Source organism: Gavialis gangeticus, unplaced genomic scaffold (assembly GCF_001723915.1).
Source record: "Gavialis gangeticus isolate Ggan-Ray unplaced genomic scaffold, GavGan_comp1, whole genome shotgun sequence".
Taxonomy (NCBI): domain Eukaryota; kingdom Metazoa; phylum Chordata; order Crocodylia; family Gavialidae; genus Gavialis; species Gavialis gangeticus.
Genome location: NW_017729022.1, coordinates 183,351,986 through 183,367,155, shown reverse-complemented (window position 1 = coordinate 183,367,155; position 15,170 = coordinate 183,351,986). Strand labels below are relative to the sequence as shown.

At 42.5% G+C, this 15,170-nt stretch overlaps 1 protein-coding gene across 1 annotated transcript in view; it reads right to left on the bottom strand.

The window, feature by feature from the left end:
* The window catches only part of USP34 (ubiquitin specific peptidase 34), a 237,910-nt gene that overhangs the window by 163,791 nt on the left and 58,949 nt on the right, over nt 1-15,170 (bottom strand). Inside the window, exons 12-16 of the mRNA XM_019516623.1 lie at nt 13,255-13,868; nt 12,498-12,712; nt 9,135-9,250; nt 8,930-9,057; nt 2,049-2,138 (exon numbers count right to left, since the gene is read on the bottom strand). Of these exons, the coding sequence (XP_019372168.1) occupies nt 2,049-2,138; nt 8,930-9,057; nt 9,135-9,250; nt 12,498-12,712; nt 13,255-13,868 (1,163 nt within the window). The remainder of the gene's footprint in view (nt 1-2,048; nt 2,139-8,929; nt 9,058-9,134; nt 9,251-12,497; nt 12,713-13,254; nt 13,869-15,170) is intronic.

Here is a 15,170-nt window from a genome sequence, read left to right as displayed (position 1 = left end):
GTGGGACGGGTAGTGAAGGGATGTGGGTATGGGAGTATGTGGGGTTTATGGGCAGGCACGGGGTTTGTGGAGGGGATTGTGAAGGGGTTGGGATGTGTGTGTGTGGGGGAGGGTTTGGGTGGGTGTGGGGTTTGTGGTGCACAGCCCCCACCGCTAGTGTCTCAGCAGTAGGCAGGGGCCCTTGGGGCACTCATGGCTGCAGCAGGCAGAGCCCACCAGTTGCATGCTCCTCCGGCTAAGTCCCAGGGCCTGTACATGCTGGCACGGAGCTGGCCTGGCCTGCTGGCATGCCCCTTCAGACCAGACCAGACCAGACCAGACCAGACGGGCTCCAGGCCAGCACACGGGGCTCATGGCACTGGAGGTGGAAGCTGTTTGCCATTCCATTGGGCCAGGCCGGGCTGTGTCCTCCATGCGTCACTTCCTGCTGGAGTGCCAGAAGCCCCACGTGGAGGGCTGACCCATGGTGCATGGATTGGGAGCCGTGCGCCACTGGGCTGGGTGGGAAGCTGCACATGGAGGCACAGAAAGTTGCGTGCCGTTAGGCCAGGCAGGCTCCTGCTTGTCTCCACATGTGGCTTCCCACTGGAGGGCTGGAAGCCCCATGCAGAGGCCCAGAGCCAGCAGGCCCAAAGGTGCACAGCCCATACCCACCCACAAACCCCACACCTCCCGCATCTCCTGCAGGCAGGAGCTCCTCTCTCCACTTACCCAGCTGTCCAGTCATGCAGCACTATGCCTCCACATCATGGCGCTCCCAGTTGGAGTGCTGGGAGCCCCGTGAAGGTAGAGGCACAAAGCCTGCCATGGTTAAATTATGCAAAATTATGCAATTATGCATGGGCATGCATTTTATGTACAAAACTGCATGGGCACATAATTGCATAATTCCCCAGAGTGTAAGTTATGGGCCAGTTTTAAGGTCACCCACTAATTTCAGTGGGACTACTCATATGCTTAAAGGTAGGCATGAACTTAAATACCCTGCTGAATCATGGCCTGCTGATGAACAATAGGTATCATGTACTATGTCTTTTTAAAAAATCTAGGTCAGCTCCAAGCTTCTGCAAGCTTAGAAAGTTGACCTGTTTTTTTCCCCCAATATGGCAATAGAGCTGTACAGTTCCTTCATTTCGTCAAAACAGAAGATTTTAAAGTGAATGTTTTATTGCTAAAAGGCACCAGATACACAGTGAAAACAGAGAGAGCAGTTTCTAGTAAAACAATGTTTTCCATACACATCATTCATGCCCTTCTAGAATTTTCTGATGGATCTACTTGCGATGACCTAAAGGTACAAACCCACCTAAACACAAGCTTTTGCATAAATTATGCTCATATTATTTAAAAAACAAACAAACAACAAAGATAAGACAAAGAATTAAAAACTCATTTCATTCCATTTGACGGCAGTCAAGCGATAGCAACTGGTCATTATCAGCCTAGGCCATATCAAAGCACCTCTGTTCCCAATGGTTCCTTGGACATCACAATGGATCCCCCATGCAAAATGTAATCCTTTTGTGAAACTTACTGCCATGAGACAAGGGGGAGGCTAACACTTTAACAAGGGTCAAGAGAGGATTAGATAAATTAATGCAAGATAGGTCTATCAGTAGGTACTAAACATTATAATCAAGGATGCAAGCTCCAAATTAGGATTCCAGCTCTAAATGCTGGAAGCTGGAAGGGAAGAGAAACAGGTAGACAGATCAGTCTGGAGAGGCCGTGCACAAATACTCTTCCACTTAGCAGTCACACTGTGCCACGTTAAGATACAAAGTGTCTACACATTGATTAATGTACTTTCTTAATGCGCAGTAGTGAAAGTGCACGCTTTTTTAGTGACACTTAATGCACAGTGGACTATTTTTACTGCACATTAACATACTAGCAGTTGTTTTTCACACAATGCTTTAATGCATAGTAAATAGGTTACCGTGCATTCAAGCGCACATGTAGCTGCTCCCACAGAGTACTGAGCTATATAGACTTGTGGACCTTACACTCTTACAGGGGAAAAGGACTTTAGTATTTTTTTTACTTACATTGTAATCCAATGCGTGTCATAGCTGCTCCCAAATTGCTGAAAGGTACCAAACAACTTTGGAAGAAGACGAAGTGAAACTACTACTGATCTAAAAGGAAAAGAAAGAATGAGATTTTAATTTTTATAACTTGAAATCTGTAACTAAGAAGTTACTTTGAGCGGCTCGTGTTTTACAATGAAAACTATTCAACTGAAAGCAGTGGAAGCTGAAGGAGGAAGAGTAGCCACTAGACCCTGGCTGCTCCTCGAACAATGCATGCAACAGTAGCTGGGTAAGAACCCAGAGCCTGCATGTTAGCCTCTCATGGACAGTTGGTTGGACAAGCCCTGAATGAAAAGTATTGGACATATTCAGGTAGTTTACTTTGTGTGCAATCATCTAATGAACTGGGGTTAGTCTGTCAATAGTTTACGTATTTATATTTAATACCTCATGCACAGCCTCATTGAAAAAAAACTATGAACAAGTATCAAATACATTAGCATTGCCTTTTCTCATTCCAGAAGTTTAAAATGTCAAAATATATCATCAAATCCATACTCATAATTTCCACATTTCATGCAGAGAGGTAATGCACCTTCTTCTGAAATTTTGAAAAAACAGACACAGCTTCCCTTTTAGTAATGTGATATATATATAGCAGGACAGGATCCGTCCCAAACTGCCAACATAGCCACAACTATGCATGTATGAGAAAGACTAACTGCCTTCAACAACCCAAAAACATAGCAATGACTAATATTGCACACCTTGCTATTTGAGATGGAAAATTAATTCCATTAAAAAAAATAAATACCCAAAAATTGTTTACATGATGCATCTTACCAGGAATAAAGTTCTTTGTGGAAAGGATAATTGTGTAATAGGAAAAATACCAATAAGCTTGGCTGCTTAATCAACCAGAATTAGCTTTCACTTATGCTGTACTTCAGACAACACAATGATAAGTGCCTATAACACAAGTGTCTAGGAGGCACAGAGCCAACTGAAGATTCCTAGCTGGAGCAAGGAATAGCTCAATATTTCCCCTTACACAACAAAGCCAAGATAATTCTTAATTTAAGATGTTTATTAGATATTTTTTGCAGTGGATATATTTGATGAATTTGCCTCTGTGAATGACATGATCATTTTTAACCAGTTTGTTGAGGACTCTAAATAGTAATATCCTAAGGCTGTGTTTGCCCTACTTCTATCAGAAATCATAACTTTTCACAAGAGATAAGCCCATACACTTTTTTTTCTTCTCGTTATCTCTATCCACCCTGATTGCCCTTTTTCTTTTTGACATGGATTTCCTTAATGTTAAAACTGTTTTTGTTTCATTTTATTACACACCATGAAAATCAACGTGATGAAAAGACAGTACTTAATACATGGGAATCCAAGCACTGTGTATCTTGGTCTTTTCTGATTTCTTATGCATAATATATCTGTATTTATTTTACATGCTGGCATCTATAAATTTATTGCGTTACAAGAAACAGACTGAAAAAGTTTAATAATTATCTATCAAGCTACTACTAAGCAAGATTCTTCCATGAATCTTGATAAAATGTGATTCTGCATTAGAATAGCAGAAAGTAACTGTTTTTAAATTAAACTATGTATTAATGATTATGAAGTCACTTAAAATAGTTTTATTACAAAATAAAGATTCTAAGCTAAACATAATGTGAACTTCCTATAACGAGCAACCACCCTTAGTCTCACTTCTGAAAAAAATCACTTTCAGAAACTCATTTAGATTTGGACTTAAGCCAAATCAGAAAGTAATGGGTACCTCCAAATGCTAATGGTTTTCTGAGTTACAGGTAGTAAGCTGCTATCAGCAACTTGCTTTGCCTCAGTAAAACAGGATTTATGTTTACAACAGCTTCTTCAGTAGGCCTGGGTGAAGCATCCAGTATTTGTTTTGGAATCAGCCGATTCAGGGGACAGTGATTTGATTCAGTGATTCGAATCACTGTCCCGAATCAAATAGACCAAATCTCCAGAGCAAACAGGCCCCTCAGCCCCATCAATGGCTGCCCTGCCTGGCTCCAGCATCCTGACTTGTTGAAAAGAAAAAAAAGCCCCAACTCACCAGCTGCTGCCAGGCAGGGGGCAATCCTCACTGGCCCCCCACTGCCCTGTGCTGCATGGGGGGCTCTGTCATGAGCCCCTATCCCCTGCTCACTCTCCCAGCCCCCCTCATGGCTGCCCCAACCGGCCCCAGCCTTTTTTTTTTTTTTTTTTTTAAAGAGCCAGAGGCTGGGGCTGGGAGAGTGGGCAAGGGTTAGGGGGTGCTCAAGGGGACTGAGGAGTAGGCAGGGGATAGGGCCTGGCAGGGGTTCCCCCTATGGTCCCCTCCCCCCTCCTTCAGCCCCAACTCAGCTCCCTACTTACCAGCACAGTCTGGGTCTAGCTCCCTGCGGCGGCGAGTGGGGACTGCCCAAATCACTGAAGCTCTCTGAATCTTTTCCAAAACGATTCGGACAGCTTTGAATCAATTCAGACCTTTTTACTGATCTCCTGATTCGAGTCATGTTTGGAGATTCAGCCACCAAATTGGGCTGAATCTCTTCTGAATTGAATCAGCACCCAAAGCTTCGTACAGACCTATTCTTCAGGTGTTTAACTGGGTTTTTTTCTAACTTTTCAAAGTGCACATGCAAGTTCTACTAAAGTTAATACAGTTCACAAATGTCTACTAAAGTGAAAATGGTCCTCGAAGAATGTAACTATAAATTAGCGTAATGTGTGTGTATATTTCTCTTTATTTAGATATATACATATTTAAGGAATAAAGTGTAACTAATTTAGTAATAATAAAATACTATTCTACAAAAGAGATATTTATCTAGAATCAAGCCTTGAGCAGCCATCTTCCCGCAAAAGGCCCAAAAGCAATTTTATAGATCTCCATCGGCTACACTGCTTTCTTGCAGCTGTGTACTATGGGGAAAATCACTAGTAGACATCCCCAAATCCCACACAGGAAGTGCAACCGTATATGAGTACACAACTTGGTATCAGTGGTTCCTTGAATTGGTACATCCAATAATCCAAAATACTAGCGATTAAGTAAACATGTAATTTTCTGCCTCCACGTTTGCAACTTGTAGTAATGTAATTAGGGATGGGTGAATGGAGTACTACCCCTGGGCACCAACAGAGAGTCTGCACTATGGTGGCAGTAACAGCACTTGGATATAGTAACCCTCTTTTCCCCCACCCCTACTAAAGGCGCCACTTCTACTGCTGCTAAATTCCCTGTTGCCCATTGCCACTGACAGTGGTACTCAACCATGGCAATCTGCAGTGAGGGAAATGGCAGCAGCAACAGTTTCAGAATGGGGCATAAAGGTGGTCAACTAGGTTTGGGGAATAGTGGCCCAGGGCACAAACATTACTAGCTATGCTTCTAGCAACCTACTTAAAAAGCAACCTGAACACCACATATCAGATACCATTTTTAGATATGCCAAACAAGTGGCAGATTGTCAAAAGTAATGCCAACACCATGCTCAGAAATAATGCCATGCATTTGATGGAAGCTTTCAGTGACAGCATCTATTTTTAAAGGCCTTAATAAAATTGACCTGATTTTAAGAGATGCTGAAGAGCTGCAGCTCCTATTGATTTAACGGGGAGCTAAAACTGGGTAAATTGCTCAAAATTAAGCCTTTTTATTTAAAAACCTCCATATGAATTTAGTAGGCAATTAGGACTGGAAAGTCACTTTTAAGGTGTAAATTTCTTTCTTTTTTAATAAAAAGTACTAACTGCCAGCTTTCATAACAGAAGCATTATGGCCCATATTATTTAAGAAAAGGAAAAGAAAATTAAAGAATTACACTGACCAGGTTGACTCATTTAGCCACTCAAGTCTCACTTTCAAACGTGATTTAGGAATGTGGGATCTCAAGTCCCACTGAAAGTCAAAGTGCCCAATCAATTTAAAAAATAAGACTGGAGTACCCAGGTTAATGTTATCCAGATTTTGAAAAGGTACTTAGGGATTCCTCTAACCCTCGCTGCAGTATTTCTTCATTTAGAACACCAGTGGAGAAAACACAGCCTGTATTAAAAATGTTCCGTTACCGTTTCCCTTCCTCGTCTAACAACTGGAAATTAGTATCAAATACAATTCTGGACATATTTACTGGATATGTCCAGGAGCATAAGGTCCAATTCTGGACCTTAACTTCTAATGATCATAAATAACTAAGAAAAAATGCTGATGGATAAAAACTATACATAAACTACATATTGGGAATATTCTCTTTTAGAGCATATATTTTAAAGGATTTCTTTTTTTTCTTCAGTGTTATTTTTACACAAACTATAGAATATGAAACCTTGTCACCAGGATCAAATTCACCAGTCTTGCTAATGCACACCATTGCAACAGATGTACCTTAAAAACCAAATGGAAACCAAGATGTAACAACTATACGTTACAAAATTTTGGCAAAGCAGCTCAGACTAAAATGGTAATAATGACTAATGCTAGAGCAGTCAGTCACATATGGAAGATATGTTAGAAGTAGGGTTGTCAAATGATTAAAAAAATTTGATCACGATTAGTTGCACGATTAAAAAAATTAGTTGCAATTAAATCACAATTTTAATTGCACAGCTAAAAACTTATAATAATGCACGGAAAAACCACAAAATAATGCAACATTATACAGATACTTTGGGTGGTTGGGGGATGGAATTTGTGAAAGTGTAGGGGCTGTGGCTGTGTGTGTGGGGTTTGGAGCTCGGGGAGGGGGGATGCCCAGAGTGGGGTCTGGAGCCTGGGGAGGGGGGACCCCCGCACACCCTGGCAGGATGCTTAATCTGAGTGGGGTCTCTGTGGAGCTGCCCTGGGCCCAAGGGGTGTCTCTCACCCGAGCACACCCCACCATTGCCCCAGCAGCGATGGCCGCAGGCAGTCCAGGGTGGGGGCAGCTGCTCTGGCCCTGACCTGAACTTCTCCGCTTACTTGCTCAGCAGGTCCCAACCCACGCCAGGCCTGAAGGTACCAGGGAACCTTGCCACAGCCCAGCGCTGCCAGCCCGGCTACTCAGGACCACAAATGGGAGTCGTGAGTGGGTGTGTGCCTCACCCCGCCTTCCTACTGCAGCCACCCAGATGCACATCCCGCCAGGACCAGCACAGAGCTGTCAGGAGCCCAGGCGGTGCAGGGAAGAGAGCAGCAGCTCTGCTCTTTTTGGCAGTGGCACTGGGCACGGCTCAGGCTCTGGTGGTGCTGGGCGTGCAGTGCTGCATAGGCCAGGGGCTGCAGGAGGTGGCTACACAAGAATCTCAAACTGGCTGCAGCAGCTGCATCCAGAGACACTGCCACAGCGCTCCCCAGGGGCCCAGACCGGGGACATACAGGGACCCACAGGCCCAGAGGCAGCTCATGCCAGAGTTCCCAGGTGGTCCTGACCCGCCCTGCCCTAAGCAGTGGAGCCCCAGGGGTGCCAGGCAGCCCCACCAGGGCTCAGGGCCACCTTCCTCGAACCCCTGGCACTGCCAGCCCAGCTGCTCTGGGCCCTGGACAGGGGTTGTGGGAGGGTGCACAAGGGTGCCCCCGCTCCCCACCTTCCTGCTGCACCCACCCAGAGCCTGCACCCAGGCTGCCCTACAGCTCCTCTGCACTGCCACTGTGTACTGCACAGCTGCAGACTTCTTCTTCTCCCCCACATGCCAGGCAGCACCTGGCTGGGGCTCCAGTGCTGGGCCAGGGGGAGAGAAGATTTCCCCTCTACCCTGAAGTCTAATATTAAAGTCTGGTGACGGGGGAGGGCAGGGGGTGGAATCCCCTCTCTGCACTAGGGGTAGGGCTCAGAGGACCTGGGTGACCTAGCCAACCCCTGGTTATAGGGACCGTTCCCCCCTGGGGGGGAGGACCACAAGGATTTGGGGGGTGGGGTGTGTGCTGGGCAGTCAATCAAGTATAAGCCCTACTCGGCTGCATTTGGGTGTCCTTAAGCAGTAGCTGGCAAGCTGGGAGGCATGCTCTATCACCTCCAAGCTACTGGTATGGACCATTGCGGGAATCTGGCTACAGGTGTGAATGCGAGTTCACTTGCTTATCGGTTCAATGAATGCAGTTTAGAGAAACCTCCACAGACTGAATCAATTCAACCTGAGGCTTTTTGACTGTCTGTACTTAGCCTAGAACACAATTAGGAGATCATTTTTTCAACAGAAAAAAAGTCACTCCATGTCTGATCTTACAGTTCTTGTGCTCAAAGGAAATCTATCCAGCACCTTTACAAGACAAGCATGGGAACAGAAATTCATTAGCCTACTGGACACTATGTACCAAGGACAATGACTTCATGGTCCTTTATAACCTACCTGATGCTTGCTAACCTCTGAACTTCACAGGTAATAATAACCCTTCTAAACAATCTTGTTCTTCCATCATCAGTTTTTTACTGCATTTTTCCTGCCTGTTGGATACTTAATAATTTCTCTTATATCCTGTTTCTTATTTACATATGGAGTTTTACACAAGCTTTTGTTCTATCTGCTACTTAGCTCTGTTGCAGCTGCTTCCCTCCCAAAGGCTAGAAGGGTACTGCAATACCCAAAAGCATTGCCTACATGTATCCCAGCCATGCTGTTGGTCCAATAAAGATTTCACTCACAAGAATTCTTTCTTCTTGCAGAAAAGTTTAGAACATTTAGAGAGTTTGATTATTTTTGCTTTTGTGTTTTTTTCCCTTACTAGTTTTATATAGTAAAAATAATAAATGGATACAGTCTACAGGACTTTGCTATAGGGCACTTCACTTAATGAAAGAAATGGGCCAACACCAACAGTAGCAACACCACCACAGTAAATCACTATAACAATCTATGACAAAAATTAAAATCACATATTCAGTTACCTGTTATTTGCTAAGTTTTCTAGGCAGCCTTCAATGAATCTCATTCGAATCTGTCTATCAGTAAACCAGCACACCAAGGAACATAGCAGCTTCTCTGCTTCATTTATTAACCCTTCAGAAAGATGAATCTAGAGCAAGTAAAAGTAAGTTATTGACATGCATTTATTTCCTTTCTGCAAATATTCTTCTGCAATATGTAACTTACTGCATCTTCATCCTGAACCAGATCCCACAAAAGAGTATTTCCCTTCTTACAAACATTGTCCAAGTTAATATCCGTCACTGCATTGCTGTTGTATTGATGTTTATGAACTGCAGGCCCTGAGCAAAACATAGAGGCTGTTACTGAATACTTGTAAAGGACAGTCTAATTTGAATATTATCCCTCAGGGTACAGCTATGAAAAGATCTTATTAATTTATTTTAAATATATTTTGTCAAATTTATATATAGTCACAACCTTTTCTTATAGATATGATATATTAGAAAACCAAGATGATGCCACTGTACAAGCAGTCTATAAGACAACTAATCTATAGTGCAGTTTGTCCATGCCAACAGAAGACTTATTGGTCTGTGCAATTTGTATTTTATTTATTTTTTTAAGAGAAGACCATCTGCAGACTTTATAAAGACTGGAGGTCTCCAAAGCTAAAAGTTATGTCAAGGAAGGGATGCAAGTAATTTCAAAACTTTCCTCTCTTATTCTGAACAGTACCATATTCATCCAATAAAACACCACCACCACCAGGCATTTTCTTCCACAAAACATTTAAAGTCTGTCTTTCTGCATCCATAATTTGTAAGGTACAACAGCTCATCAAGGACAATTTTGCTTTCATGTGGACACATGTGATATTGTTTTGATGTTTAAGAAATGATGCATCAGAAAAGCCTAGGAAACATTTAACATATACAATTTAAGTCTGCATGTGAAAACATGGTAATTATCTGGCAGCTGTAAAATTAGGGATAGCAAAAGTCATCTGGGTTGAGATCCTAATTAAAATCATAACTTTCGTGTTTAAAACAAAAAACAACTGGATAACATTTAAGGTGGAATGCCGAAGAAGCGTTCCACAGTACATTCCAACAATGACAAAGATTTTAGTTTCACGTTAACTGCAATAAAAGAAAGGAGAGAAAAGCATTTCTACTCTAAGAAATAACCATAGTTATTTTCCTTTCTTAAAATAGTATAGAAAAGTTTGACAGCCAAATTTAAAATCCGGTAGATTGGGCATAGGTTTAGAGAACCAGCAAGTCCTGAGTTCTAATGCATACTTTTCAATTGGTCTAATATACAACTTCGGGAAAGTTATTTAACTTCTGTGCCTTGGTTTTCCCCACCTATAAAGTGGTCATAAATACTGCCTATTAAGAAAAATCATGAGTGGGATTTATACAACCAGAAGAAAGTAGGACTGGAATGGACCTCACAAATCTAGTCCAGGCTCACTGCTCAGAGCAAGATTATCCGCAACTAAACCATCCCAGTCAAGCACTGGTCTATCCTGCTCCTGAACACTTCGAAGGATAGAGATTCCACAACCCCTTTAGGTAGTCTGTTCCAGTTCCTAACCACCCTCATAGTCAGAAAATTCTTCCTGATCTCCAACTTGTATTTCCTCTGTTGCAATATGAGGCTATTGCTTCCAGTTCAGGGGTTGTCAGCAGGGAGTACATGTACCCCTGGGGGTGCTTGAGAAGGCCCTAGCAGGTATGTGTGGGCAGGTGGGTGCCACCTGCCTGGACGCAGCGGAAGCTTGCACATAGCAGCTGCTGCCACTCAATGTTCAGCTGTGCGCCAACCCTCCCCCGCACCTGCATCCAGTTGTGCGCACCACCTGCTCCTCCCCCCATTTGGTTGAGCAGGTAGGCGGCGCCTGTGCTGTGTCTAGCCACCAGGGGGTACACTGATCTAAAAAGGTTGAAAACCCCTGTTCTAGTCCATCCTCTATGGCCACAGAGGAAAGCCCATCCCCATCCTCTCTACAATCACCCTTAAGGTATTTGAAAACTTTTATTAAACCTCCCCTCCGTGTTTTCTTCTCCAAGCTAAATCACACAAGTTCTTTCAGCCTTTCCTCACAAGTCTTGCTTCTCAGACCCCTAATCATTTTTATCACTATGTGTTAAACGCTTTCCAATCTGTCCACATCCTTCTTGAAGTATGCAGGCTAAAACTGGACACAGTTAAAAAACTGGGTTAAAAAAATACTTTGAAAAAACATAAGGGACAACATAAATGCTAAGTATTACCACCTGTGCATTATAACAAACTAGTTATAATTTGCCTTTGGTTTCATTGAGGTAATCAGGTTCATATTACCACCGCCAGTCTGAAAGAAATTTAAAACAAACCTCCACAAAAGCAACCAAACATCTTTTTTTTTAAAGTATGTTAGAAAATGCCTGTGCTCGCCATATACTTAAAAAACAGAAAAGAAAACCTGTGTGTCAATTGCCTAAACCTCTTGATCCAACAACTGAAATACAATTAACCAATTATTTTCAGAGTACATTCACAACTGTTGTATGTAAGCAGTATAATCTTCAAATTTACAGCTGACATGTTAAATGTTATATGTAACTGTTATACTGTTACATAATTGTTTTATATATAACAAGTGTATAATATATTAACAATCACTATGTGACTTACACATCTAATCATATAAGTATGTCCAGGCAGAAAGTGAGGTTGCAGATCTCAATATATATAGAAGTCAAAGTGATATAGATGTAGATTATATACAAGTTGTATATCTCTAGTGTCTTTTGTTCTACCTTAATAATAAACCATCCAGGGGCAACACATAGGGGGTACATGTGCACACCCTGTGCGTGCCAGCGCACCCCCTGCAAAAAGGTGCTGCTGACACTGCCGGTGGTGCCTGTGGACAGTTGCCGCTCATCACCTCACCGCTGGTCCATAATTGCCTCTGGCCACCACTATCTGCAGTACCTGCAAGTGGTCGCCGCTCGCCACCCCCCGCCCTGCCACCGACAGTGCTGGCGGTGTCTGTGGGAGCTCTCTGCTTGCTGCCACCAGGCTCCTGCTACCGCCACCAGGCTCCCACCACTGCTGGCACAGCTGTGCCCCGCCAGCCACCAGGGGCACGTGCCATTTATGAAAACATCAGTTACAAAAAACTATTTATCACATTCTTCAGTCCACTAGATTGTATTTTATTTTACATAGAAACTGTCTGACAACTGAACTTAAATAAAATATACTTATAAAGAATCTGACATGGAATCTAGCTTTTCCAAAATCCACATAATGTTGATATCTTAGCAACATAACTATATGGAGGTCTGACTATGATTCAATACCAGAATTTCCTTCTGTTGACTATTCTATTCTACATATCTTTATGTGTGTGCATGCATGCATACACATACATACTACTTTTCTTCATTAACAAGCTTTGCTTCTTAAAATGATCTGCATGTTGAAATTATTGGGAGATATATTCTTAAAAGATATAAAATTAAAAACAGAAGCAGTATAGTAAGATGAAGTATAAAAGTAGTTTCTTTCTTTGTCATTATTGACTCTTACCTTGACTAAGGTGTTCATGGTAGATAGAGGCAAGATTAGGAAGGTGCTGTTGAAGATGAGATGTTAGCTCAGCATGTGAATTAATCTGCACAAGTTCTTCTTCACAGCCAGACTCTTCACCATCAAAATCAGCCATATTTTTCTCTGATTTTGCACTGACCTGGGAACTACTACAACTGACATCATCTGCACTTAGCATATCATCAACCATGTGTCTGTAAAACAGAAACATTAAAATCAAATCTCTGAAGAACTGGATTTGTATAATAAAATCCCTGCCAAAATCCCCATTACAGGAACATTTCAGGAAGAAACTATCACAGCAGACCAATTAATTGAAACACTTCTTTGCAGTGAAGAAATTCAACAGGTAGTTCTAAAACTGAATCAAACACAAACCAATATACATAAAGAGACTTTGTATGTTTAGAGAGAAAGATAGGCATAAACTGGTATGTCAGACTGTCAAAATAGGCAAATTTTAGGTATCATTAACAAAAAATGATGGGTGCTATTTCTACTGAACCAAATACATTAGCAAGAAGACTTAATACTTCTCTTCTAATATGTCTCTACAAGTGACAACTTTAATCAGACAACACTGATAAAATGGAACATGGGGCAACTACTCTAGTAGCAATCTGAATGATCCACAAGCATGGAACAAAACCTATAAAAATGTGCATCTGAACTATACATTAAGCTACTGCTTTTACTGATATTATAAGAGGAAAATAAAAGAAGCATTACAACCTACCCATCATGGTGATGATGGTGATGGTGATGATGATGATGCTGTGGCCCAATAAACTGCCGACAGTTAAACAGTTCATTTCCAATCGTTTCCCCAAGGAAATCCCCCGTATGTGTTATACAAGAATCCTGAGACCCTTGTGATATGTGAGCAGCACTCATTTCCCCTGTCATATCATGTTCTGTATCTTCAGCATGTGAACAGGTATCTAGCATCCTAATTCGATTATCCACTGGTGGCACAGACTCAGCATTAAAAACATGGTCCTTTCCTGTCCCGTTGTTTCCACCACTCCTCTCTGCTGTTCCTTGTGAATCTCCCAAACAAATGCCTGTTTGAGAGTCCATCTTCCTGCTTCTGAGCTCTGCATTCCGACTGTTTTTCTGAGGATTATGACCCCTATCTTCCTCTTCTTCCTCTTCCTCTTCTTTGAGAGCTTCAATATCTGCAATATCTTCTGATTGCACCTCACTGCCAGGGCTTCCTGCAGACTGGCTTGCATGACTGGAATTGGCTTCATTACTGGATCCATCACTATGGCCACTACTACTACCAGGACCACTACTGCCATCCTCACCACTGTTTGCCGTCTCATCAGAACTTCCTTGCATAGACTCCTACAATTTTAAAAATTATTTATTTAAAATAATGTGTAAAGTGATCTTATCAACAAGTATATTAATTAGCCATATTTCAAAATTCTCTAATTCTGTATTTACTCAAATCTAAGATGATGTCCCCCCTTTTAACTTGGGGGGGGGGGAGCGTGTCTTAGACTCAAGTATAACACAGGGAAGCAGCTGCTACAGCTCCGGATAAGGCCAGGGTACCTCACGCGACAGGCAAGAGGTGCATGGTGGAGAGGAAGGGACAAGCAGAGTGAGGGGGATAAAGGGATACATGGAGTGCAGGGAAAGGATGCAGAGAAAACGGAGCACAGAATGAAAGGAGGGTAGGGAAAGAGCATTGGGAAGGAGATGCACATTGCAAGGGGGAACACAGAGAAAGGGCACACAAAGTGAGGTGAGTGACAAAGCATGGAGCGGTGGGGAGAGCTGCTGCAAGTCCAGCACTGATCCCAACCAGGCTGGAAGCTGGAGCCTGAAGTCACAGCTACCACTACTGCGTGGCCCACCCATATGCTGTGTACTCCTAGCAGAAACAGAGCCAGAGTGCTGCAAAGGTAAGGGTGGAAGCAGGCTCCAGAAGGGGGCAAGTGGCAGGAGGGGAAAGGTAAGGGGCACGATGATAAGGAGTATAAGGCAGGCTGCCTGCCCCCCAGCCACTACTTTTCATGTGGCAATGATGGAGGTGATGAATTTAATAAGACCCTCCAGAAACTAGATGCTAGACATGGAAAATTAAAACATATTTATAATTTTCCATTTCTAGTATCTAACAACTGGGGAATCATCTTGAAGTCAGGGTTTTTCTGGATTTGGGTACATATAGTAATAGTGTTTTTTTCATCCATTTGTAGTTCTTGTGTCCGTAATACATTGCCAGTATCTTGTTTTGTTTTACCAAAATTTACATATACAAACAAGATTTTTTTTTTAAATTCCCCCATATGTTATATATTCTACACCTGAATATACTATGACATGATAGTAGGTCAAACAGGCATTAGAAAGTACAATGAAGTACAGTTTTGCTTAAATATATTTCATGGCATAGAATTCTACTTTTTCTTAGTGTCTTTATTTACTTAGGGCTACATCGTGCCTTGCATGTATGTACGCCCACAGAATATACGTATCCGTAACATCAGTTATACAAGAAAATTTACATCATTGGCAATTGGCTTTTTTTGGCTGATGTGGCCAATAATGTTGCCGATAAATGCGGCATGCACACGTCTAGGAGTGCAGCCTGGCAGCTTGGAGAGCAGCGTCTGGACAGTAAGTTTGGGGGGGGGG